The sequence below is a fragment of the Gavia stellata genome, chromosome 12 (assembly GCF_030936135.1).
Source record: "Gavia stellata isolate bGavSte3 chromosome 12, bGavSte3.hap2, whole genome shotgun sequence".
Taxonomy (NCBI): domain Eukaryota; kingdom Metazoa; phylum Chordata; class Aves; order Gaviiformes; family Gaviidae; genus Gavia; species Gavia stellata.
In genome coordinates, this window is record NC_082605.1 from 3790278 (window position 1) to 3818214 (window position 27937).

At 38.7% G+C, this 27937-nt stretch overlaps 1 protein-coding gene across 2 annotated transcripts; it reads left to right on the plus strand.

Moving 5' to 3' along the window:
* Nucleotides 1-1784: 1784 nt before the first annotated feature.
* TAMM41 (TAM41 mitochondrial translocator assembly and maintenance homolog) lies at nt 1785-27651 on the plus strand. 2 transcript variants are annotated; one of them, XM_059823293.1, is made up of 9 exons: nt 1785-1922; nt 3351-3530; nt 5300-5392; nt 10216-10366; nt 12644-12789; nt 14998-15163; nt 17382-17444; nt 25508-25605; nt 27633-27651. In XM_059823293.1, the coding sequence occupies exons 1-8, from the start codon at nt 1785-1787 to the stop codon at nt 25582-25584; spliced, it is 1014 nt and encodes a 337-aa protein (XP_059679276.1). In that variant the 3' UTR covers nt 25585-25605; nt 27633-27651. The 2 variants fall into 2 exon arrangements, with proteins under 2 accessions (XP_059679276.1, XP_059679277.1); XM_059823294.1 differs by lacking the exons at nt 25508-25605; nt 27633-27651 and adding an exon at nt 21580-21617.
* Nucleotides 27652-27937: the final 286 nt, after the last annotated feature.

The window sequence follows — 27937 nt, forward strand, 5'->3', positions numbered from 1 at the left end:
TGCTAACCTAAGCAGTAGGAAAGAATTTTGAATGTGAGCTCATCAAACCTACTGCTCTTTATATTGTGTGCCATGAAGTATTTAAATCATAAATAATAATAATATTACTATACATTAATATTACAATTAGTATCAATACATTATTATACAATTAATAATTAAAATACTTTTACTAAGGAAAGAACAAGGTCCATGATCTGACTTACGACTAGTTAAATCAGTGCAAAGACACTAATGGGTACTGAATCACAATCTTAGTGGAAAACAAAAGTCTCCAAACCCCAGCCGTGGTTGGAGCTTTGCGACCTTGTTATTCTGAAGGGTAAAAATTCAATGTGATTATTTCTAATGTAAACACATATTTCTTTAGTATACTACGGTTTCTCCTCTGAAAGTGAGTATTTAGAGTGGAGATTTCAGAAGGAAGGGTCTGGCTGAGTCATTTGATGTAGAAAAGCTTAGAAGATTGGAGGTCCGCTGCACTTTTATGATGGCACCCACCTCGCATAGTTAAAGTTTTACATTATTTGCCAACAGTAACAAGGACTGTTCTCTTGCCCCAGGTGCTCCCTTCCACTATTCCTAACGGCCAGGTTCACAGACATGCTAATTTATCATATGCTAATTTACCATCACAATAACAATTGTATAGATGGTGACTGAACTGTGCGTATCAAAGCGCGTTTTCGGTAATAAAGAGTTACAGATCCTCTCATAAGTTTGTTTTAAGCAGACGTTATGAGTCCAGTGATGTCTAAAGACCTAATGACGTTTGAAATTTAGCGCAAGTATGAAATTCAGCTTGGCAATGCCTCAGACGGGATGTGACCTGCCAGCGTTTCCTCAGAACAGTATACGGCATAAACGGGGTATTTGGCAAGCCATAAAACCAAGGAAGATAAAGCACCATCTTTGGGAAGACAGATGCAGGGAAGCAGCAAATCGTGAGGAAACAAGATGCGCTTCAATCTCGTGAGCCATTTTTATACATTTAGTACTCTCGCTGAGGTCAGGTAAGTTTATTATGTAGGACTTGAAAATTAAAACCAAGCCAGGCTCAGCACGAGGAGCGTGCGAGACAACCACGAGCCCAAACGCGATGATTAAACGCTGTGGGCTTTCTGTTTTCGTGGCGTGGGGGACGTGTGAAGGAGTATAAAGCTGGCGACAATTCCTGAGGGAAGCCTTGAATCAGTAAAAAATAAGGAAAAAAAGAGGAAAAATAATCGAAGAGAGGACACAGAACTGCGATGATGACCTAAAAAAATTACACTGAAACAGGGTTAGGGGGAGAAAACTGGAAAGTTAAACCCATCCGCTGACTGTAACCTCGCTGCCGGAGCCGCTCAGCTTAAGGGGCCCTCCCGGCTGGGGCGGGACAGCACAGCCTGAGGAGGAACTCAGCCTGAAGTGCACCGGAGCCCGCTCCCAGACACCTCAACGGGCCTTACCGGCGGGAGCGCGCCATCCCGCAGCTCCGGGACGCTCAGGGAGGCCCCGGGCGCGGGTCGTCGCCGCCCGCCCTGAGGAGAGCTGCCTCAGCCGCGCGCGCCCCGCCTGGGCCGCAGGGAACGGCCGCCCCGGGCGGGAAAGCACCGCGCCGAGCGGCCGCGCGCCGCCATCCCCACGCCCGACGGCAGAGGGCGCTGCGCGCAGGTGCCGCCGCCCCCGCTCGGCTGCGGCCTTTCTTCCCCGCGCCACCGCTGCCGCCTCCTCGGTCGGCGGGCGGGGAGAGGCGGCGCGGCGGGAAGGAGGACCGGGCTGGGTTGGGCTCGGCGGGCGCCATGGCGCTGCCGGTCCTGTCGAGCTCGGGGGTGAAGTTCCGGCGGGTCCTGGCGCACTTCCCTCAGGAGCTCAGCCTGGCCTTCGCCTACGGGTCCGGAGTCTTCCGGCAGGCGGGGGCCTCGGCCGGGCACGGCGAGGTGAGCGCGGCGGCCTCCCCCGGGCCGCGCCGGCCCCTCGGCCCCCCCACCCGCCGCGGTGTGTGGCGGGGGCAGGCGGGAGGGCCGCCGTGGCCGTGGGCCTTCTGCGTGTCGGTTACCGGCGCGGAGGCGGCGGAGTGCGTTGCCCGGAGCCGCCTGTGGCGCCGTGTTTGTGGCCTGTGCCCGAAGAGGGGCGGACAGCCCCCGTCCCCTCTCCACCCAGCGAGTTAGCGGGGCGGGTGTCCCGCTCCGTGCCGAGGGGGGCCGCGGGCTGTGCTGCCCGCCCGCAGGCCGCCGGGGTGGGCCCTGGCAGTCGTTTTAGCGTTGTGTGTGGTTCAGGTGCCCCCTGAGCCTTGTGTGTGCGGAGCGTGTGTCAGAGCTTACCGACTGCTCGCTTCAAAAAGCGGTTACAGCTTCTCCCGACCGCCTGTTTGCTGTGCACCCTCTGAGGGTAACGTCGGCAAAATACATCGCCGCGCTTCAGGGGCGCTTCCTCAACGTTTGGAGGTCAAGCTGCTTAGAAATAGTGATTTTTTTTTTGTGTGTATGTCTTCAACCTTTTTAAAATCATTAATAGGCGTTATTGCTCATTATGGCTTGCTTGTTAAGCACTCCCCACAAATGCAACTTTAAATGTGTCTCATTGTCCTTTCTGAAAAGAGAAAACCAGAGGATATTGAGAATTTCAGAGCTCCAATAGCAGCATCTCATCTTCATAGAAAAGAATGGGGAAAAAAAAGGTAGCTAACAGACTATTTTTTAGCAGGATTAACTGATTAGCTAAGATGCAGCCGAGAATTAGTAAACCACAGAGAGAGGTAGGCCTAATGAATTGAAGCAATGTCACTCCAAATATTAGTTAGTTGTAGGTATGAGTTGTAAACTGTCAGCTTGTCTGTGTGCGGAGAATGTGTGGACTGATTTCTTCCCAAGAGCAGGGCGTGCATTGTACGTTACGAGTCTTTGGAGATTGGATTGTTTTGTTGACAAAAGCAAGTGAATAGGCTAGAAGTTCAGTTTCTTGCTGCCAGTTCTAAGCTCACTTTACCTGCCCACATCTCCCAATTCATGGCCTCGCATATTAGCAAAAGTTCTGTTCTTTAGCAGTTCGATCTGTTACGCTGAGCTGTGAACTAGGATGATGAAGATCTCATCACCCTCCTGTTTCAGAGGGCTGAAGGTTGGTCCCTTAACCAGGAGGACAGGAAAACTTTGGACCATCTCTGCTAGATTGACTAGAAAACATACAACTTCATCAGACCCTGTAAACCGTATTTGGCATTAATGCTTGTGTTTTGGTTTTATTTTTTTTAGTCACGTGAAAAATGCTTAGCTGGTAGTTCGATACTCTGTGTATTTTAGATTAATGTGATTAACATCGCTTGCTTCCTGATACATAAATGCCAATACTTTTCTCTTTATCCACAGAACAATATGCTGGACTTTGTGTTTGCTGTTGATGATTCTGTGACCTGGCATATGATGAACTTGTTAAAGAACAGGAGTCACTATTCCTTCCTGAAAGTTTTTGGGCCAAAACAGATAAGTAATATACAGAGCTATGGAGCAGGGATTTACTACAATACTTTAGTGCCATGTAATGGTAGGGTAAGTACAAGTAGTTTGAGTAAATTAAGCCAAATGTTTGTGTGTGAAGTATTGAAATAGTTACCTTAGAGCAGATTTTTGTGCAGGAAGCAAATCTTGTAGATGGTGGCTGATCCTTAACTCACGGTATCTTATATATTTATGTCTCAGAACTGTGTCACAAACAGTATATTAATTAAAAAGCAAACAGAGCAGCTGCTCTTGCACTTTAAAAATGGAAGCAATGTTTGGAATTTACAACTAAAGCACTTCAGAAACTGAATTTATATCCTGATGACTTTCTGTCTGCCAGTTTTGGTGGTTGTAAAGTGTATTGTGGGGAAACAGGGCCTTAATTTCAGCAGGTGACCATGTAGTAATAGCGAAGTGGATTCTTACTGTTTGTTTGACATAAGATGCAAATATTTAACATAGCTAGTTGGAATTGACATCTGTGTTGTTTAATGGCTAACATCCTGACCCGTGAAGCTTGGGTATAATTAATAATTCTAGATAAGCAGTACTTGCCCCACAAGTCCTACTCCTGCACCTATGTGTAGACTCTGTTTGGTAAGGAGGAGTGCGGATGGGAGTCAGGGGAGGGAAGCACTGTATCTGGCTGTCTTGGTGGTGTTTTTGAGTAACTTTTGCCATGTGGTAACAAACTGTACATAGGGAAAGCAAATTCTTTTAAGAAAAATGGGAAATGAAATGAAATGAAGAACAGTCACGGAAAAATGCCATGTGAGCAATATATACCTAACTAAAGTTTCTCAGAGCACGCATGGTTGCAATAATGTTGGGTGTATGTCAGAATTCTTCACAGAAAGTTGGAGAGGTAGATAAAGTAGTCTATTATGTACTTGCTATTTTGTTTAAAGGCATCTGTATGAGGCAAGAATTTGGGGTTTAAACCTTGTTCACTTTATGTAAAAAGGGGTTTGGAATTTTATTTTAAGGACCAATGATCTCTGCTATGAAATTCTGTTCTTCTTGGCTCTTTACACCCTTATCTCATGCTGCAATGACTCAGTCATATCACAGTCTATGGTCCTTTGTTATCCAGAAATTGTGGAGTTGGCTGCCTTGCTGTGGTGATCATCTTTGGAAACTTAGGCAGTGCAAATTGGTAACAAACTGTTGAAAGTTCATCTTTTTTGCCATTAACATAAAATGAACTACAAAATCAGAATTTCTTTTCTAATGTCAAAGAGCAAAAGAAAAAGCTCCCTGATACACACCCCACCCCCCAATAACAATACACGTAGATGCCTAGGGGTTTTGTTTATTTTAGATCTCTGACAAACTATTTCTTGAGTGCTTTCGATATCAGAAAGGATACTGTGGAGTATTCCAACTATTGTAACGTTTGGCTGGTACAAAACTGGTAGTAACATTTCCAAAATCTTTTTATGAACAGTTGTATTTTAATGTTCAGATCTCTTCAGTGTCAATGTCTGTCTAGACTAGGTTTCTTTGGGATTTAAAGCCTTTTGCTTTAGTGATGGGTCTTGAGGTTACTTTATTGTAACTTTGATTCTAGAAGGGCTCTTAGAGTTCTGTGCATTCCACTTTTTTTTTTCCCCCAGAAGTTTGCATGGAAATAGGAATTTTTTTTATCTCCTGTGTTCATTAAAACATTAAAACGTTTTAATGTTATGCATCCAGTTTTTTATTGGAGGGGTGTGTTCCTTAGAATTAATGACAGTTATAGTAAGTAGTAAGTTTCGTGTAGTGAAAGTAGTGCAGGTATATGGTTTTTCAAAAGCCTTTATTTTGCTTTTTTCCAGATGATAAAATACGGTGTAATTAGCACTGATACCCTGATTGGTGATTTACTTCACTGGAAAACCCTCTATGTCGCTGGACGCCTACAAAAACCGGTAACTGTTAGTCTGTTCAGTTACCTGTCTTGAAATGCAGGAAATTACAGGGCTGGTAAATTATCAGTTGTAGTTTGAACTTAAACTGTTAAGGATCTGTGCATCAGTACTGAACAAATAATCTGCCCTGATTTAGGGATCTAGTCCTAGAGGGATAATCTCTCAGAAAGGAAGTGAAATGTAGTCTTTAATGATATTCTGTGTTATGTGGAAAAAACCCCTAAAGGTAAGTATATTAATCACAGTTTTCTGCCTGTAGTAAATCTTGACTAACTGGACTATATTAACTCCAAGTCCCTTTAATGTTAAATGTAATACTTACCTTTTATAACAAATTATAGGAGTCACCAAAATTTAACACAGTTAAATAATGGAAATCTTTAAAGATGAAAGCTGCTTTGCTGCGCAGTTACTGTCTGGTTGATTGTACTGTTAAAGTACCTGTAATTGACCGAGCCATGTGTTAAGCGTGTTGGCTTTTCTCCTTCGTGTTTGCCTCATGAAAAATACGAGGTCTTTGCTTTCCCCTGAGTGCCTGATTCAGTGTGCTTTCAGCAGATGGCAGCAGCGCTAAGTGAAAATTTCTTAAGAGGGGAGGGGGGGAAGGAGAGGAGAGCTCTGTTCAAGTCTTAGAACAGAAGTTAACTAAAAATTCGGGGTGAAAGTTTGAATAGACTGTCTCAGCACTACTGGCTTTTCTCTATCTCTGGAGATGTATTATAGCATGATGCAGGTTAGAACAGCTGTTGCCTTTATAAAGAATGAAACTTGAGAAAAATAACTGAAGGAAGAATTCTAAATTTCACATTAACAATGAATAGTGAATATTTATTTTCAGTGTAACTGCATTTGTTGCTGCTTTGATGTATTTTAGGATTTTTCATCTTCTTCCTATCTATAAATTGTGCTTTGTATCTTTTGATTAAATTCAACAGGAGTACGTACTTGCACAAGAAGTCGGAATTTGGTATTTTGTTGGGTTGCTAACAGGACAGCAGAGATATCTTCACACGTATTTGTTTAATAGATAAAAGAGGAAATCAGCCCAAATTATTTTCATAAAGCTCACAAGAATTTGCACTGAGTAAGGACTTAAACTAGACTTTGACTGAAAGATTGCTTGGTGAATGTTTAAACTGTCTCTTCCTGTATCTATAAAATCACTAACTGGGATTTTGAATGTTATACCATGTTGACCAAAAATGACCAAAAAATTTGCTTAGACCTGTTGTACAGGTTTCAAACATCTGCTGGTTCTGGCTTCATAACTGATTTGATGTTTTGATATGTATGTTTTAAGTGGTAGTGATAGAAAACTTTTTTACCTCTTTAAAAATGTACAAAAAGCCTCTTTTGGAGGGGACACAGGGTTAGGTTTGTTTTCGTATACACTATAATCTCTTACATACCATTTTTATGCTAGTTCTGGACACAGTTGACTGAAGCCAGATTAATATTGTTTAACAGTTTGGGAATTTTTTCCTCACTCTCATATAGAGGAGGAAGAGCTCAGTGCCTTTCTGGTGTTCCATTACAAAGCTGTCACTCTATGAGTGAAAGCTATCCAAGCTATTCTAGCACATGAGCTAAAACATTTGCTCTGGCTTCAAAATCTTGGCTTAATTTTCACTGGAGGTTTTGTTTCTGTTATAAACTGGTTGTCTTGACCAAGTAATCTTTCCAGAATGTTTGGCAGAAGAGATGGAGGTTGGAATTGCCACTTAGAAATGCTAACTTTTCTCCCCAGGCTTCTTTGTGTTAAACATTTATTGGCTTTTCATCCTACATGAAATGTATAATGCTGATTAGCTAAATTCCCATTTAACTGTACTGAAAAATTGCATAAACTTAGTTGTAATTTCTCCATAACTGACAGGTTTCCTGAAAAAAAATAATGCTGCTGTACCTAAAAAGTAAAATAAATAAGCAGAAGTGACACATAATTTGTTTTCAGAGGAAGAAGATTTTAAAAAGCTTCTGAAGTGTTACTGATTTTTTTTTTTGTTAAACATAGAGTGTAAGTAATTGCTTTAGTGTAAGCAGCTGTATTTACTGTTGTCCTGGAGAAACTATTAAGAGAAGGAAATGTTTAATAAATTGGAGTGAGGTGAGAGAGAGGAGTATGACTAGAGAGGTCTTGTGAGGTTTAGGTTTTTTATATTATAAAAATTGCCATGAAGGAGGGACAGAGCACATACTGCTTACAGAATTTTTCCATTGTCCAAATCTGTAAAAACTTTTTGAAAGAGAATGGAAAAATCCTCCTGTGATATTTAGCAGAGTGTGGATGTAATGTGGCTAAATGGCAAACTGGAGTGCTGCTTTTGACACCTTTCATTCTGTAATGACGTTTTCTTTGGGTATTTATTTTTGTCTGTAAGTATCTTTCTGTACACATGCCTGCAGTTTCTTGTGCATGAATTTCTTAAGCAGTGAAGGTAGTACATTTAATACTTTAAACTGTTGTGATGACTGAGGGTCATGCTTATTTATAGAATTTAATATATCCCTCATTTAAAATATTTAATAATTTTAAAGTCTCGACTGTACTGTTAGTTAACTGAATTCTCTGTATACTGTAAAACCAGAATAAATTGGCTGCTTCTTTCCCCCGTATGTGAGATGGTACAGTGACTAGTTCTGATCGTAAGTTCTCTGTACTGTGAAAAAGTCTTCCTTAACTTTGGTGGACTTTCAGATTTACCCCAAGAATCAACATTCATCGTTGACGTACCTGGGTGATAACTATTGCCCTCTGTCTTCCTGGGAGATTTCTAGCTATCTGAACTGTTTAAACTTTGTTTATAAGTGGTATCCCTACTGCAGTGTTTCAGGCCTTCAAATTTTGAAGCTTAGCGTATTATTTCCCTTTGAAAAAAATTTCTGGCTTATGTTAGGGAGTATTTTTAGCAAAGGAGGAGATTATTTCTTTTAACTCACTAAAGCAAGTCCGTGGCCTTCTGTGAGGAGGAATAGCATCTCTGCTGATTTTCACATGTTAAAAGACTGTAACTGTGGTGTTCTTAAAACATGTCCGTAACTTGCTGTTATTTCCAGGGCTAGCCTAAGGTATAAGGAGTTTGTGTGACTGCTTGGGGTGCCACAGGCTTCTCTCTTCTGTCTTTCCTTAGAGTTTCCCTGTAGCAGGAAGTTGTGAAAGTACATAAAAGTGAATTAGTTGACGGGATTTTAAATACTAGTTTGTCCTCATGACCAGCCTGTCTTGTTTGTTGGATCTTATTTGAGCAAGTCTGCATGCATTCAGTAAACTTCTCCCATGGTTTTCACGGAAATAAAATTTACTCTGGGCTGCCTGGCAGATAAATGTATTGTATTTTGTCATTGTGTTTCATTTTAATGCTAGAAAATACAAAGTAATTTGCAGGAGAAGTTAGGAGGAATTCTGAAATGTTCGCTTGCACAGTGAACTCTTTATTTTTAAAACAAAAATCAAAGAAGGGAAAACATCCTTCAAAAATCCACCCTGGACCAATTCCAGACTATTGTTTAGATTTGACGTTAGGCAAACCCATGTTTTAGTGTGGAACGATTGAAACAAGCAGCCTGTATACTGTTTCATTCACCACCGTATCAAAATGAGGTATTGTTGTAGATTTCACCGTAATTAAAATTTATGTTCTGAATATAGTATTGGCCAGCCATGACATTGCTTTGTCTATGTCCTTTCTATAAGAAGAATTTTGTGTAGCAGATATGTCTGTTTCTCTTACTTTCTTTATTGAATCTGGGTACGTTTTTTTTTCCTTCATTGACAGAGTATGTACATTCCTAAAGGAAAATATTTACTTGAAAGTATACCTTAGTATACCAAGATGGATACATTCGTTCATAACTGCCAGTGGGTTTGCAGTTTAAGGTATTCTAGGGTAAACAAATATTTAGAAGCTGCCCTTTATAAGCAAGACAGTATTGCTTATCAGAACACTTGAAAAAGACAGAGACTCACAACAGGCAGGTATTCTCAGGAGAGTTTTTTCTGAAAAAGCCTAGCTGGCCATCTTGTAAACCAGGCTGACTTCATCTGTCTAATGGTCTATAATAATATGTTTCTATATTCAGTTCTTACTGAAGATTGGCTTTTTATTCCAGTATATTTCCACATCCAGGGTGACTGGATTCTGTAGTTGGTCTTGAACAGTTCGAATGTTTCCTAAAAATAAACTCTTTGTGGCACGTAGAAGCACTCAGCTTCAGTGATCTGTTCTTCGTGTACATGTGAAGTTCCCATTGAGTTCACATTCTGCTCATACAAAGTGCAAAATAAAGCCCTGCTCCTTCTAGGAGGACAACTAATGCCTAAGAAACTAGTTGAAGCATATGATAGAGGAGTCCTCTATTAAAAATAAAATAGAATGAAGGTGAATAGGAAAACTTACCTCTCTTTCTGGTATTCCGTTGTCTTTCATTGTGACAGTGGTCTTTTTTTCTTGTTGAATAATTGCATACGAAGTATTTCTGTTAATGCATTCATGTTTACTGTTTTGATTAATCTTAAATTCATGAATATGAAAAGGTGAATAGCTCTTTAGAGATTAGTTAATGGTTGCTGCTTATAGCAATTCTGAATGTGTTTGTAAAAACAGCCTTTTGTAGCCGGCTGTGAATTCTTAAAAAAAGATGTTCCTCTCTCTCCCACTGTATAAATAAAAGGGGACACTCTAGTCTTTATTGTACCATAATAATGGGATGTAATCTTAAATATATTTCTCATTTATTTTTCATGTTGGGTTGAGTAACATTTCTAGCTCCATCTTCAGTAGCGCTTTCCTGAAGTCTGGCTTCCAATGACTCTGCTTTTTCAGGTGAAAATACTGACACAGAATGAGAATAGCAAGCTGCAAGCTGCTCTTGTTAGCAATCTGAAGAGTGCAGTCACAGCAGCCTTTCTCATGTTACCAGAAAGTTTCTCTGAAGAAGACCTCTATATGCAGATTGCAGGACTCTCCTATTCTGGTTAGTATATGGCATCTAAAGTCTTTGAGGAGAAAAGCTGTAGTTGGAGCTGTTGTACCACAGTAGGAAGTCTCATGTATAATAAGTCACCTGCTCTCTTGCTTTGGGCCTACACTGTTGCATACTCCAACAACTATATTTTAATGTTACGTTACGTAACAGCTTGGAAAGGCTAATTGTGCTTATTCATAGAAAATAGGTATGGGTACATAGGCAGAACTTCTTATAGCTGCTTGATTTATGAACAGCTAAGTATGGGTGATTGAATATGGTGAAATAATGTTTTTTCTTCTGTCTGTATGGACTGTATTTTGGTTTTAATGGTTCAAAACCTTTGAAAATTTTCTTTTCACTCTCAGTGTAATATTGATTCATCTGATAGTCTGACCCATACTTTGTTATCTCTGTGTTTAAGGTTCTTAGTTAACTCAAAGATCCAGATTATGATTCTTCAATATACGTTTAACACTGGCCTCCTGGTTGGTGTTTTTGGCTTTTTTGTAAGAGAATTTCCTCCTTTCTTCAGTTAAGAAATCGGTATGAATTGGTATGGAAAAAAAAATTAAGAAATTGCTCCAAATGACTCTTCACTACAAGATTTAATTGTTACATTTTAATTAAATGATTATATCCTTAATGAAAACACTACAAACAAGTTTGGTTGCAATTGTACTTTACGCAGCACTTTCTTTGTGTAAAGAAATGCAAGTTAGGCTGTTAAAAAAACCAGCACAGGTGGGCAGATAGGGTTTATAAGCTGCAGCTTGGTTCCACTGAGGAGTGTTACTGTTCTTTACCTAGTATTTCTCTGGTCAGTTTAGATTGTGACTTGTTCAGCTTTTCCGTAGCAGTTTTTCTCTGAATCATTATCTGTTTGAAAGCGACAGTAAAGAGAGTGCTGACAGTGGGATGGCTAAGAGTTGCTAACCAGGGGTGTTTGCTACAGGGCTGCATACCTGCCCACCTGAAACCTGCCCAGGGATGTCATTAGACTCTTGGTGAGCACTAGTGACCAAGAAACTTTTTTATATATCCTTTGAAACAGTGCAATTAACAAAAAACATGGGAGATCAGTTACCATGTTTTAAGATGTTGAAATTGGCTCCACTGTGTGAACAAAGCTAAAGCAGTTAAGACTCCCAGTTGGGAATGTTCAACAAAAAGGCTGTCAACTACATGTTTGTGGATATTTTATTTTGCTGCCATTTTGCTAAATCTTAAACTTTTCAGAGGGTATACTACTAGACAAAATTGATTTTATGTGTTACTCTAATCAGTCTCCTTGGAAACTGCTGAAAAGAGTTGTTCATGCTTTGATTCAGAAAATGTTTATCCTTTTAATTTTTTATGCATTTTTTGAGAGCAGTGAGTCAGTACCATTCATATGGGAAGTGTTTGCTCTGTGGCTTGGCATAAATTGACATAAACTAAGTAATGTTAGCCAGTTGCCACCTTGCAACAGCATTTATGTCCTGAATGTGGGAAGTGGGAAAGTGAGTTGATTCAGGATTTTGTTTGTTGATGTGCCGTGCACTGAGCCTCTAACTCCTGGTTGGTAAACCTGGAAGCTACCAGGGTAGTACCTAATAGAGGTAGATGAGTGCTGTATTACAGACTGACTGTCTTTTCACTTATTCTCTTTGAAACTTTTCAGTCATGTATCACAAAAGGAAGTGTAAAGGTTACTAATGTAACAGTAGTGTTAAAAGGAGTTGCTTTTTGAAACTACTAACAAAATACGTGGCTAAGAGGAAAAGGCGATACTGTGATCTTACCATGACTGCCATTAGCTGTACTTCAGGTACTGTCCTTGAAGTGCAGAGACAATGCAAATTATTTTCTTTCAATACTGGAAAATTGAAGGTTATTTGTTTCTGGATACAAAGTATTGGGGCTGGTCAATCTATTTAGTAATATGTTGAAACTGATGTACGGTTGCAAAGAATACAACCATGTTACTGCCACTTTCGAGGCTGAGCTTGACAGCTGGAATTTTTTGTTGTCCCAGTGAAAATGTGGACACATGGGTTGATGACATTACAGCATATCAGAGGCCACATAACAATTCTGAATCTTAATTTCTGTGCTTGAAGGAATAGTATTTTTTTTTTTGACTATTAGAAGGTTAATCTTATTATGGATTATAAAGGCATTGGTAGAATTGGAGGATAAAGTTTTAGATCACAGCTTTGTACTACGTTGGCTTCTGTTATATTCTCCTTCTTTGAGTTTTCAGTTTTTTCCTAATGAATTAACTGTTTCTCTTTTCTTGACTAGGTGATTTCAGAATGGTAATAGGAGAAGACAGATTGAAAGTGCAGAACATAGTGAAACCTAACGTTCCCCATTTTCAGAAGCTGTACAGTAACATATTACAGGACTGCCCTCAAGTGGTTTATAAGCACCATCTGGGAAGGCTAGAGGCAAGTGTTCTTCTTCAAAACATTTTTAAAACAAGCAAGTGGAACTGCTTTATCACATTGACAGAAGGCAAGATTTATGCCATACACTAAGGAGAGCGGTTGTAGTCACTGTACTTGCTATTTGTTTTCTGTTGTTTAGTTAATTCTGCAACGAGAAGACTTGCCTTAAATACCAGTCTCTGCATATGTAGTAACTACTGTTCATTTTCTTTGAGTATGGGCACAGAACTAGAGCCCTATCAAGGGAGCAAGAGAAGATCATTTTTAAAAGTGTGTTCTAATGACTACCATATGGAAACAACAGTCTAGGAAGTGATGAATAAACATATGGTTTGTGTTAAAAAGATTAGGCTGTAACTTAGAGGTGCAACTTTCTGCTATCAAAAATTGCATCTTGCAAAAAACCCCTAGAGTGCTAGTTATGAAGATCAGTTGACTAAACCCAAATGAAATTCTGGCATTATCTTTAAATATCCATACTAAACCCATTTTTTTCCTAATATTTGGGAAACAGGTATCCAAAATGACCAGTATCTTGAATTCCATCTTTCTGGCCAAAGGTGTAAGTGTAACATTGCAGTTGGGGAGAGGTGCCACAGTCAGGGGCCCAATAGCATTTTTCCTGTTGTAGTATGCGTGTCCGTGTGTGAATATTCAAGTGTGGTATACATTTCAACATGAAGTTACAAATAGCATGGGTTGTCTCATGGACATGGGTATCTCTTTATCCTGAAGTCACCTTGGTAATCATCTCACAAATGTCTCCTTTTAGGGCGTGTCTTTATTAGAAACTGAAGTACAGATATAAGCAAGCTTGAGTACAGTAAACAATTTTACTGCAACACTTTGGAGTACAGCATAGGCGAATCTCTATTATACTGCAGCTGTCTCCATGTTTTCTTATCAATGTGCTTTTGAACAGTTCAGTGGGAAAAGTATTTAAATTAATTTTGAAAAGAATCAGTAATGCTTTCTCCGAGAGAAAGGCTAGGTAGAATAATACTCCCTGTTGTGTTACCTTTAAACAAATCCTGGTAGCATACTACAAATGTGTTGTTGGATAATAAATCTGTCCATAATTCCATAATAGTCATTAAAGCTGTTGATTAAATGCTATCACTTTACTGTTGATTTTGAGCAAAGTGCTTTAGTAATCTATTCCTCACACCTTAGTCTAGTAATTGGCAGTTATTGCCCAGACTGAAGAGGATAACTGCTATCGGGAGTGCTGTTTAGCGCAGAACAGAAACCCCTTCTCTGAGTATACATCTTCAGAGTTGCAGAGAAAATTCTTTCTTAAAAGATTCCTCTGAAACAACTGAAGGCAGACACTAGTTCTTATAGTTCTGGTTCAGGCGTGGATTCCTCCCACATCATGTTAAGAGCCTGCTCATTGTCGGCTCCCTCTGTAGTCAGTGGGTGATTCATCTGGATATCATTTTCTCCCCATTGACTAAAGGGAGTGTATAGGGCAACTAGACTCTTGACTGATGTCTCCGTGAACTGTCTAAAAAGTTGTGTGGGAGGAATCGAGCGCTTCATATTTTCCTTCAGTTTTGGAGAGATCTGCTCCATTATGCATTTTTCAGTATTTGTGCTTACATTTTGTATAAATGTGTACAGGCTTGCATGTTGGTATCATTGTATTCAAAAAAGGGTCATTGAATTTCTGATTTAGATTGGAAAATGTGGAATGAATGTTTCCTTCAAATTATACAAACCAGATGTGGTTTGAGTTTAAAGCAGAGAAAATGTTTTTCAAACTGAAGTTGAAATGTGTGTGTGTATAGTTTGATTGTATTCAGGCAGAAGAAACAGAGCTAAGTGGTCTTTTGGGAACTTTTGTTTTTTTCATTGTAGTGTACTTGTGTTTCCAAAGGAAATTAGATAGAGCAGAAATGATACAGTTTCAACGAAAATTTACTTGCAGAGGCAGCAAGATCATGTGTGTACGTTAGTCTTCCCTTGGATAAAAATTAACATCTTTGCATTGAGTTATTCTTCAGGTTCAGAACCGAGATACTGCATTTCCCAGTGCGTGGGAAGTTTTCATTAGCATTATCAATGACTTGTACAAGTGAAATGGATCGTGTTCTTTGAGATACTTATCAGAGGTCAAAGATAGCCAAAACACTTTCTGACTTCTTTGAAAAAGAGAACTTTATTAACACTGAATGTTTTTACTGTCTTATTTTTTGTAACATTCAGATTGATAAAAGTCCAGAAGGTCAATTTACACAACTAATGGCTTTGCCAAGGACTCTGCAACAAAAGATAACTTCTTTGGTAGACCCTCCTGGAAAAAACAGAGATGTGGAAGAAATTTTACTGCAAGTTGCCCATGACCCTGACTGCGGAATTGTGGTGCATCAAGGTAGGCCTAGATCAGTGCCTGTAATCTCCTTTAAGACATGATAGATGTACTGATTTATTGAATACGTTCTTCTAATTCAGAAGGATGATTTAGAGAGAAGGACGAAGAAAACAGTGATTTATCATGAGATACGTTCCTAAAGGCATGGGTTAGGATTTGTTTGATTGCAAACAGGTTATCTGAAATACTAGCAAATAGCATTCTTACTGAGATAGATATGTTTCGGTTTGGGTCCTGAAAGAAGTAGTCTTTAGGAATCAGTGTGGCCTGCTTAGACTATCTAACTCTATTTGGGATGCTTACATCTTCAGGATTTCATTGGCTGGCATAACTTCATCTAAATAGTAAGGTATATATCCTGCCAGACATACATTTCAATGCTAAGTTAATTGTCTGGCTTGCTGACATTACCCTTCCCAGTCATCATAGTTAGTCCAGATGTGTGAGCTCTGGCAGAGAACTCAAGCTTTGAGGAAAAAGATCAAGGTGCTTCTCATCATCACGGCTTCTCTGAGGCAAGATTATGTCGTATGAGCAAGTTAAAGCTAATGCTGCAGACATAAATGTTGTTTTATACTGCAGAAAAATGAAAACATACAGTACTTGAAGAGTCCTTTATGTCTTTAAAGAACTTGATGCATCTTAGTGCCAGGTGGCCAATTTTGCAAGCTCCTTGAGCACAGCAAAAACTCCCCAGATGCCTGAGAGCCACTAGACACTAGCCAACTGCTGAGGGAGCTCCTACACTGATTTCTGGTTGGGGAACTAAAGCTCCTGAGAGTTGCAGTTCTCCATTGACAGTATAGAATGAATTGCACCTGGACATCAAGGTGTCCAGCTTCTTTCATGTCAGTCTAATAGCAGCTTCAATGCTACTATGGCTGGAGTGCAACAGTAACGCGATAATAGCTGAATTTGGGAGCAGGATTTGCGGTTTTGTGAGCTGTATATAGTTTTAGAGCTCCGAGTTGTCCACCCTGAGCTAACTATCCTGGTGGCTGTATTTAGGTAGGGTATTGCAGGCATGGCTGTGACTGTGGACTGTGCACAGTGGCACAGCAGTTCAGTATCAAATACTGGCTAGATCTAGTTTTCTCAAGCCAAGCAGTTTATACTCTTAGGAGAACAAATCAAAACCCCTCTCTCACTTTTGTGGCCAAAAGATTTACCTAATTCAAGAATCTAGGTAAAGGACAGGACAAGCCTTTTGGTAATCCTACAAGACAAAGCTGATTACTAAAGTTGAATTACATTGTCCCTATGTATTTTACTAACTCAACATGATTTGTTCCCTTCCCCTTCCTACCCCTACCCCCACTCCCCCAAATTGTTTTCCGGTGGAATATTGTATCCTTCTTACTTATTCATGGATTTCTCTAAGCTTTGTTCTTCATTATAGAAGTAGCTTTGAAAGAAGGATTTAGAAATAATGTTTGAAATTTCATGTTCTACATTCTGGTTAATGCAGAAGAATAACTTTCAGTTTGGAAGACTAACTCTGGGACTGCTGCATTTCTACATTTTTAAGTATTTAGTAATGTACAGTAGTTTTGTTCTGCACATATCAGTATGCTTTTATAGGTATGTGTTAGAACAGATAATACTTTTAAAAAAAAGTTTTAATGTTTTATGTACTATTCCATTAATACCTAAGAACCACTGGACAATGAGGACTGAAGGTGCCACAATGCAAAGTGGTAAACAAGCCTTATCTCCAAAAGCTGATAATTTAAAAAAGCCAGGCAAACACTGCACAATATAGGCATCTCTACTTGATCAGAGAAGTGCAAAATCCCAATTTCATATTGAAGGAAACAATGAGTATAATTTGTTCTGCTCTAGAAAGTTAATATACCAGCACTTAGATGAAACAACTGTGAATCCTTTGTGACTAATCGTCTTAGTAGAGAAATAATGGGAACACTAAATAAATTAATTTGATCAATTCCTGCTGGTTGTTATCTGTTTTAATACTGATTTGGTGTTTTTTCTGTATGTTGCATACAAAATAAGCTACAATAGCTTAGAGAATATTTTCAGTTAGTATGACAAAGCAGAACAGAAACAAACTTTCTCCGCTTAAGTGTATGTTTTACTTTCAGGCTGGCTTGATTGTATAACTGGAAAAATATTTAACTTTTTTGTGTATGTTGCAGGATAAAAAAATCCCCACAAAATTGCTAAGATGGGTAACATCTGTGTGCTTTTCTATCTGCAGGCATTTCAGGAATTGTGAGATCTTCCAGTATAGTGCAGAGTGCTAAAACCATACTAACAGCTGGTAAGAATGTGTGTGATTTCTATCAACATAGGCCTTCTGATTTCACAAAGTAAAAATTATAGGGCCCCAAGACTGTCTTGTTACAAGAGTTAAAAGAATAAACTTTTTGGCTGTCTAATTGAAAGCCCCTGGAAAATAAAAGTAGTATTTCAAGCAGAAGCTTTATATGACTATTGAGAAGTTGTAAAATGCCAAAAGGAATTGGAGTCTATATGACTCTTAAACAAACAAAAACCCCCAACAACCCAAAAGTAACAAAAAACAACTTCTGACTTCAGTTTCATCTTATATGTGGGCCAGATTTGGCTGATGTGCACTAGTTCTGCTCTTTTTGTATTAAAAAATGGAAAAAATTACTTTATCATTCACTCTGGCTTTCTACATGTGAGTGGATCCCTAAATGATCAGTACATAGTATTGGTGTGTTATGTAGACTGTAAGGTTATTTCATCACAAAATAAAGGACGGGATGAGTTTCGAGGGAGATAACTTTGACAGAATCCGATGTTTTTGTCAGGCTTGGAAGACAGGTGTGTATTTGACGACATCATGTATTCCAAACTGAGCCTATACTTGGTGAGCATTGGATATTACCGTAACTCTCATGCTTCAAAATCAATTACTTTGGAAAAAAGAGTTGTGTATTACAAAGTCAGTGTGAGAGAAAGTATAGAAGGGGAAAAAGGGACTTGCTTGTGTAGAAACACGGGAAATCTACAGGTGCTTTTCAGCTATCAAAGTCTTCCTAACTGAATGAAGTTACTGCCAGTTACATAGCTGGAGCTTCATCCTGTTTTCTGAGTTCTAGAATAAATCTAATTTTAAGGTGACCTGATTTTTACATTCTGAAAAGCTGAAAGCACTGCAGCTCGATTTAAATGAAAGACTTAAGACCTGAGCCTTCATTTACTTAAAACTCTGTTCAGGAGATAGTCTTAATTCCTGCAAAGTGAAAAATCCTTGCTGCTTGCATGAAGTTGCTCAAATAATTTTCTGAACTCATTCATACCTAGTCCTCATTCTTCCACAAAAGCAATTATATGCAAATGATGCCAATACTGCTTTTAAAAGCAACTGTGTAGTTTCCTACTGAGCAATCCTTATGCAGACTTCTACAGGTGCTGTTCCCTTCCCATTTAGCATTGAAGTTGGTGGCTCCGTGTTACACTTCTGACCTCCTTGTAAAGAAACACAAGTTGCAGTGTTCAGGACCATTAGTGTTCTGCTGAGTAAAATAAGCAGCAACAGTTGTACTTTTTTTTACATGCTTCTGTTAATAGTTTCATTCTATTAACTGGAAGAAGTCTGACAGAACTATTGCCTAACTTGGTTTAGTAGCTGGAGGAGACTAAGAACATAACTCCATCTGAGAAAAGCTAATTTTTGTTAGGTATATTGTGGCTATTAGTTTCTAATGTAAGGTTTCCAACCAAATAGGTGACATTGTTCTTCTAGGGTTTGTTGTGAAAATTACCTGCTAGCAATCAAGACTTCTTATATTGTAACACACCTCTTTTAGAAATACCAGCTTGTAATCTCTCTGTTTCTAAACCCACGGAGAGTGATTTTGTAGAGCAAAAAAATTGGAGGGGAGGGGTCAAAGACAGGGTTATCATGTTGAATTCGGTGCTTGTGAAAGTTAGCAGCCTGACTGACCCGTGGAGCAAAGCTGTTTGTGTGTAACTGCAAGAGTATGAATAAAAATAGTTAAGTTTTGTCAGATTATTTATCCTCCCCTTCTGTCTGTTCTGATGGACAGAACATCACCTCTGGGAATTGTTAGCTCCTTCTGTGTGTCATGCAGTAAACCACTTGCAGCCTATATTGTTACTAGGACTTTTGGGGGGTCCTAATGCATCTTTTAGTAGGACTTGCAATTTTTACTGTGTTTTCTGTTTTGTGCACGTGAAACTAGGTATTTCTGAAATGCCTCTTCTTGCCTTTGTCTTAACTGCTTTTTGGTTTATATATAGTGGCTTTTTTTCCTTTAAAACAAACTCTTAGTTGTCTTCTAACCAGTCAGTTACATAGAGTAACACTTGCATCTAAAAACGCGTATTTTCTACTTGGGCTTTTAGTGTTGAAAATGCTTTTTTTACAGTTTGATTCAGGTAGAGCAAAGCACTTGTGATCCTTTGCCTCAAACGCAAGCCAAGTTTGAGCAAGGAGGCTTGGGAGAGTTTAGTTTTCTTCCAGCATCATTTAGTTTATTTTATTTTAACTGTATTTATGCACTTCTGCCAGAATCTGGCCAAAACGATTAGGAACAGAATTCAAGATTGATCTTTTGGGGTTACTCACAGATTATGTGCTGAGGGAAACGAGTTAGATTTGGAAGATGACTGTTTTTGGCATTTCCTAACCTCTGAATGTTGTTTAATGAATGCAAAGCTTGCTAGTCTTCCTGAGCATTGCTGTGCAGGCCATGCTGGCTGGAGAAAGGGAGTCCTGCTGCTTCAGTTAGGCATCAGGAGCGTGTCTGTAACGTGTGCCACTGCACGCGAAATGAGTGTTGCCTCACTTGCTAAGGTAGGCATAGCCCTGCTTCCCGATGAGCCTGTGTGGGGGCCTTACCAGAGCACCACCAGTTTTGCCCACTAAAGATGGACAGAAGCACGTTAATAGTAGTCTTGTAATAAAAACCTACATTGTAGTGCATAGTAAAGAAGAAACTAAACTTTACTGACCAGGGCTGTGACCTCACTATTTCTCAGACGTGATGTTTGTATGGTTTTCACTGATCTTCCCTGGAATTTAGGAGGGATAGGTTTAGGAGTTATTTAGTAGAAGCCTTTTGCCTTTTTTTTTTTTTTAAATACTTCTCTCCGAACATTTATGATTGAGGTTATGTTAAATCTCGCTGTATTGTCTAATGAAGGTGTTTTCCCAATCACAGTTTTTTAATTTAAAAAATTAATCACTAGAGGGCAGGCATTAATGCTGTTCACCTTGCTTTCCCATTCCTTGGGGCTCTTATCAGCTGATATTCATACAGATACATACTGTACACAGCCAAAGCATTATGTTTCCTACAGAGAAAGTATTTGCTTGACTTGTGCAAGGAATGTGTATTACAGGAAAGTGTTGAGCTTTTAAATTTAATTCCTAAGAATGCTGTATGTCTTTCTTCATTCTTTAACCAAACCTTGTCTAATGTTCTGTTCCCCTAAGACCTATTTTCACACTTTCTAGTAGAGACTTTAGGAAAAATATTTCATCTCTGTCCTTCTGCAGTCCTTATGTTAAGAATAGTAGCTAAAATAAGAGAATTTTGAAAGAGATTCATGAAATCAGTGGCTCCATTAAATAAGCTCTGGCTATTTTTTCTTGCTGTTCCTAGTAACTATACAAGTACTTTTGTTCTGTGTCTGCTTGCAAAAGAATTAGTTTTCATTACATGGCCATCATTCTTTTTGAAATGTAATGGGGGACATAAAATGATTTCCTTAGCTGATTGTTTTATCTTAACAACAACAAAAAAAATGAAATACCTACTGTCTGGTCTGTAGCATGGTAGTCCAATGTACAGCATGCTTCTAAATTAAATGTTAAATCGGGAATAGTCGTTGCTGAGATGGCATGCTGTGTATTAACATTATTGGCAAGGAGCACAAGCAAAATAAAGAATTTCAACCCATTTAGGAGAACTTTTTCATCTTTCTCTCCCAATGTGGTTTTAAAGTTGAGCTCAAGCTCTATGTTTTTGTTTGTTGTTAAATGCCCTATTTAGTTTTTGAAAATGTGCCTATGTATTTCTTCAAGTCTGTGGTGAGATTGCCTCTCTGTTTCCCATTAGAGATGGCACCATCATTTGATTTATTTTCCCACATAGCCAGAGTCTGCGTGGTCTTTGGGAACTAACTCTGAAGTTCTTATATTTAGATCCTCTGAAGGAGATGTTGATACTTCTTTAGCTTAGATTTCTTCTTTGTATCTTACTAGAAGAATGCTGCAAGCCTTGAAAATTTCTTGTAAATAAAATACTATGAGTTAAATCATCACTTGAAACCATTGTTCAAGATACTTTTAAGTTAGCACAAACGCTTGTAGCTGCTCTGAATAACATTTGTTTTCTTAGACTTGGGATATTAGTATAGTATGTCTTTAAGGATTTTTTTTTTTTGGTAACTATAAGGAACAGCTTTACATAGAAAATATTCTGTAGATTTGTGATAACTGCTGTTTTCATCAGCTGCCTGAGCAGATACTGCATACCACTGCAGTTCACAGTAAACATGTGTTAAAAGTTTGCACGTGTCTGTGCACGATGCACTAAAAATATATAACTATTTGCCTTCGCCTGACAACTCTTCAGCAGTATATGCATTAGTCTTTCTTTTCAAAAGGAAATAAAGAATGCTACAGCCAGGCATATCAACCAGGAAACTTTGGGGGAGTTACATTGTAGCTGAATTACTATCTTACAACACTAACACTTCCAAAAAAACTGAACATGGATTGTTAAGTAAAACCAGATACGACTTATGTTTACACTGAAATTTTGTGGTCTTGATTCCATGTGCATTAGGTCTTTGTTCTGTATCATATAGTGGAAAAATCTAAAGGGGAGGTGGAACCACCAAGTCATAGATTCATAGCTAAAGTAGAAAGACATTTTCATGTGGTCCAACTGCTTCAGATTCTGAGACTGAGCCATAATTACAACCATTAACTTTTACTACAGATGTGACTCATCACCCTGAGGGCTGCTTTAAGAAACCAGCTGTATGTATAAACCTGTATTTTGCTTTGTAGCATGATGTGCTAGGGCAGAAATGTAAGCATCTTATTACATAAGACTCTAGTGGGTGGAGTTCAGTGGAGTGCTCCCTGCAGGGGGAAAATACGAAGGAGAAAATTCTCTTTACGTTGAGCTGCTGCAAGAGGCAGAGTAGGTTGGCAAGCTGATAGAACACGCTGACTTGCAGGCTACAGTGCCAGCGCAGTTAATGACAGTCCTGCAGGGCTGTATCAGCTGTGCTACTGTTGATTTGCCACATGCTATATTGTGCTTCCAGAAGTACGCTGACTTACTGGAATGGCAGAACAACATGGATTCTGGCAGAGCAATTTCAGAATTCAAGGCGCTGTATCCTGGAAGTATAGTACCTAGGAGGTTGGACAGCAATTTTCAAAGCCGTACAGTTACATAATTTTAAATTTGGAGATTGGAACCACTTCTTTCATTTATGAGCTATGCCCGAGCTCAGTCTGATCTTGTTCTGCAACTGGAATTTTTACACTCTGTGCAATTTTAATGCAGATATGTGAGGTACTTCAGAATTTACATGATTATTTACTTGTTATTCAAGCTGCTGCAAAGAAAAGCCCATCGTGACTTCATTAGTGTGCTTGCTCTTAGCAAAAACCTATTAAATATAGCAAATTTTGAGCTTACATATGGGGGGCACATGTTTGTTTAAGTTGAAATACACGTATGGATGATTCCTTACAAAAGGTAAAGTTGAGTTTATTTGAATTGCAATTAGAGACACAAGAAGTGCAAAACTGATGACATAGAGCATCTTTGTTTTGATAGGCTTTTTGCTCTCTGTCACATTCCTTCATAAATAGAGCACACACTTTTCCCTATTACTGTGTACTCATTTGACTTTTTGTGACTCTAGACTGCTAATACTGAATGCATCTTTCACTTAGTGTTTTATCTTCATTTGATTACTTTCTAAGGTCTTCTCAAAATCAAATATTATCATACCCTTTTTTTTTTTTTCCAAAAAAGTCCGGTGTGGTAGATGGCTAAACCTGGGTCGAAGTTGCTTGTTTGCTCCAGAAGATCTTTCCTTGTGTTCTGGTGTGTCACACTGTGTGACTTACGGCTAAATTGCTCTGTGTACTTTTAGTCAGTCCTGTCAGGTAAACAGTGTTCTATTAAATAAGTGTAAGAACCTGTGCATGTAATTGTCAAAATCAAAGCTTTTTGTGCAGCATTAAAAACTTGCCTTTTCAGTTTGGAATTTGTAAGGGTGTGATTAGACTGTGTTGTAACCTGAAAAGTCACTCTGTATTTTATGGTGGGTTTTCTTGTTTTTTGTTTTGGGGTGGTTTTTTAATCAAAAAAAGCTGGAAGGAGGAAAAACAAGTAGCTCCACTGGCTAGGATCTCAGAACCCTGCTGAAATGCCAAGACTAACAATAGTTTGGGTTTAAGTTTCCAAATACTAGATGACTAAACCCAGCAAAAGGCTGTGTCTCTTTTTTTTTTTTTTACTCCAGGTCCGTAAGAGAAGGCTCATCTCTGGTAGAACTTCAGAAGGTGTTTAACTCTCAGGGCACACTTTACAAATTGCGTGGGAGTCATCCTCAAGCTCTTCGTATCTAAAACTTGTAAAAGCTTGGAGGCAATGAGTGCTGCAAGAGCCTTCTGTATGGTTATGAAAATTGAGAAATGCCTTCCTTCATTGTAGGCCTAGCGTAATGGGGTGGTATTTGCCAAAGTTCAGTGTGTGGGGCTACCGCAGGATGATGCTAGAGTATGACAGCTGTTCCGGCTTCAGATGAGGTTTATTATAAACGAGTGACAGGCAGGTTACTCTGAAGCAAAATTGGTCCAGACAACATCCCTGCGACAGGGTATTCGCACTGGTGTCCGTGGTATGCTTCTGATATTGGCAGTGTTGCCAAATTATAGCTGTTTGTTGTCATCTCGTTATTTTTGCTGCTTTCAGTTCAGCTGGGTATATGCCTTATTAATCTGGTTTTCCATACCCATCATCATTTCAGTGTTATCGCTTTTTACCTCAGGACACAGGTGTCATTTCGTTACGCAAGTTGAGCAGTTTTATTCTCTTGCAGATGTGCTATTCTCTCATTTATGAAATGGTAGCTGCCATTAGTTAGGATGAGGCAATAACAAAATATTCAAGGAGGTTATAATGTACTTTAAAACTTGTTGAAACCAGAACAGATTTCTACCTCAACAGTCAGCAACGCGTTTCCTATGAAAAAAACGCAGTTCTCTGTTTGCGTTTTTAATTCATAAGCCTTTGCATAGCAATGCTCTGCGTTTGTTTGTCCTGGAAAGCTGCTGGTGGTGTGCAGGTTTGACGACATTTAATCAAGATGGGTATCAGTGTGATGCCTCTCAATTCTAACTGTGTAAATTGGTCTACAACAAGGCACCCGAGTGCCTGATCTACAGCATCAAGCAAGGCTAGCTAAAATCTGATTAGCAGAAGAAATGGGTAAAGTAGGAATTGGGAGTATAAAGCTTGTTGTCTACCAGTCATGCAGAGTTTGCTTGTCTTGCTGTCTTGCAGACTGTTCTTTTGTCCTGGTTCACCCCTCTCTCTCCTTCCCCTTTATCCCTTCAGTAAAATTTTGGCTGTGCAGCTTCGGGCGTAGCTGTGGTTCTTGATGATTAGGCTTCATCTAATCTACAGAATCTGGTGGTAGGCTCCTGTCTCAAGACCCAAAATGCTTTGACAACTAGATTCTTCCCACGGACGTGGCCAGCTAATTAACCTGCACGCCTAACAGCCTGGATTTCTCTAAATAGTCCTGCTTGGGTGTCCTGCTGCAGAATATAGTCTGTCAGGTTGCTGGTGTCCATTAGCAGGCCGGAGTACAGTCCTACTCAGCTGGACACGCTACCTAGCAGTAGATCAGAAAGGGCTTGAAAAGCATAATGTGTTGGTTTGGTGAGGGTCTGCAGTAGACACAGATAGTTTAAAAGCCTTTCTATATTTAGCATTTACGAACAATGATGGAAATTAGAAGCTTCCCTCTGTACTAGTTAAGAGTTTTATCATGAATCTGTACTTCTGCTATACCTTGGTCATTGACTCAGTGTGCTTGTATGCAACATTGTCAGGCCTTCAGAATGAACCTGTTCTATTTTGCATGCTTTGATACTATTGAAAGTATTTTTTTCTGTCATTATTACTATGTTATGAATGTGACAAGAAGGTTATTTGCATGTCCGCCTGATGGGTTAGGTTGTCATTCTTCCAGGGAAATACTTTACTTAATCTAGTAAGTACCTAGTATTTGAGTTAGCCTTCCTAAATGTTGATATTCTCTGGGTTTTGTGTCTTTTTTTTTTAGGGGCAAAGAAATCCGTAACTTACAGTATGAAGAAATTATATAAAATGACAAAGGGATGGTTAAGGAAGACATCCTGAGTCTTGACATACTGTGTACGGGTAAATAAATGGTACTTTTTCTCTAAATATTTTGCAGATGTTGCTTTGCCTGTTTGAGGAGATTAAAGTGAGTTTAAGAAGTCTATTCTAATAATTTACATGCCCAATTCTACTACCAAAATAGGAACTTTTGTTAGTGGGGAAGGTTCGATGGTAGTAGGGCAAAGGAATTATACTGTGTAAAAACTGAAATGAATTTTCCTGTATACTATAGCTTAGATTTTCAGAAAACCTGAGTAAAAAGGTTTGATTGTACATATGAATTAAAAACCAAAGCCACTCATTTTCTATGTATTGCTAACTTTATTTTCCAAAATACCCCAGGCTCTCTCAAAATATTTACTGTCCCAATTTTAGTTCTCTTCAGGACTTAAGGAACTGGAGAGTCCATTGAGTTTTAAGTAGACATAAGACTGTCTTCTTGAAATACATTATTTCTGTACTTACACATTCATACTTAGATGATCTGAGGATGCTTACTGGGTGCTACTGCAGGGTAGACTTCCTGAAAAGTAACTTTTTCCTCAGATGTATGACATTCTGAATACAAAAACTTCAACAATGACTTTCAGTCTGGGGAAAAAATGTGTTTGAAATGAGAAGCTTGTTCAGGTATCAGATCCTTTCATAAAAATTGGATGTTCCTTTCATGAGACCAAGATGACAACTGCCCAACTCATAGCTAAGCACTATCAGAAGTGTCATAGTTGGAAGGAAAGTCATACTTTCATTGACCTTCAGGACCTACTTGAGCAGATTTATGGAATGTGTGTTGTTTGGCAGAAGACTCTATTTAAGTGCTTTAAAGTTGGGAATTTTAGGAAGAGAAGTACCTATTGTTTGATTCCTTGATGATTTTTTTTCCTGATAATACAGTCCACAAAAATAAAACTTGTTCTCCCTTGCTTAATTAAATTAGCTAAACTAAAGAAAATTGGACTTTTACATAACATGTTACACTAATTATGCCATTAAAGAATGGACATTTCTAGCGGTATTCATGTGTGTCACAATAAATTTGGAGCATCTGTTGTAAATAGAATATTTTGCGCACTGAGGCAGGTGGGTTTGCTAATTTTGGATGTTTTTCTTAATAGAATTTGAGAGAACACTTCATTTTATTTGTGAGAGTGTCAATGATAAAAATAACTTAAAGGTAAAAAATGGAAATAAAATGTATTTTTCCTGATTAGCATGTAGTTTTTTTCTTGTGTACTATGTGATCAGTAAGGCCATCTCTCAAGCTACATTTGATTTAGTGATCTCACTTAAAAAAAATTATTGGAATGAAATTGGCTGCTAACTGTTTCCAGGGAGCAGTTCAAAGCATAAATTTAAGAAAGAAGACAGAAAATATATTATTGTACGTAGTATGACTCATTCAGGCTTACTTTAATCACAGGGGAACTTTAAAATATTATTTTAAAATATTTGAGTTTAAAGTGGCAAAATTTGAATCCAGAGTCAGGAAATAAATGCGTTCCTTTTTTTATTTTATTTTCTTGGAAAATGTTATTACTGTGAAATAGTAACTTTCCAAGGTCATAGGCAGATTCCTGACGCTTGGAATTATCCTGTGATGATAGATCTATCATCAGTAAGACAAATCCTCTCAAATGTCCCTTTTCTGCTATTAGGAGATTGACTAGCCTTTTTACGGTGGCATATTCTGCAAAAGAAGTGGCTTAAGCTAGAGAATGTTTGTGTGTATGGTACTAGCATTCTCTGTCCCTGTTAATAAGAGGCCAAAGTCCCTGATTTGAAAAGTTTGTATTATAAGAAACAGAGCTAGGGAACTCTAAGCCACTGCTTAAATTAAATTAACCTTGGGGTTTGGCTGGATTTTTTTTGTTTGCATGAAGAGGTTCCTTTCTGGATAATCTATAAGTCTCTTGTACAAAATATACCCTATCCACCTTAAAATTAACTTCATATGTAGTGAAGACTTGAAATAGCCATAGAATTATTTACATTTCAGCATAAGCTCTAGTAAAAAGAAATCTGAAATCAGATGTTAACTTACTTAGGTATGCTCGATGGAAAATTCTTAAGAACAGAGAATACTGATCCCAGTGGTAGAGACAGACCCTGACAGATACAAGGCTTTTGGACAAATGAACAGCCAAGAAAAAATTCAGGATGGAGTCATGACCTTTTGAATGAAATAGTTACCAGGTAAGAAGTGCAGTGCTGGCAGAACTGCCTGGTTTAGTCATCTAATGAGGTAACAGCTTTTATTTTTTGTCCCAAATGAAGTACGCTATAGGGGAAGCTGCATATGGGGAGGAGCATGGACAAAAGACTGTTTTTTACACGAGCAATTTGGTGTTAG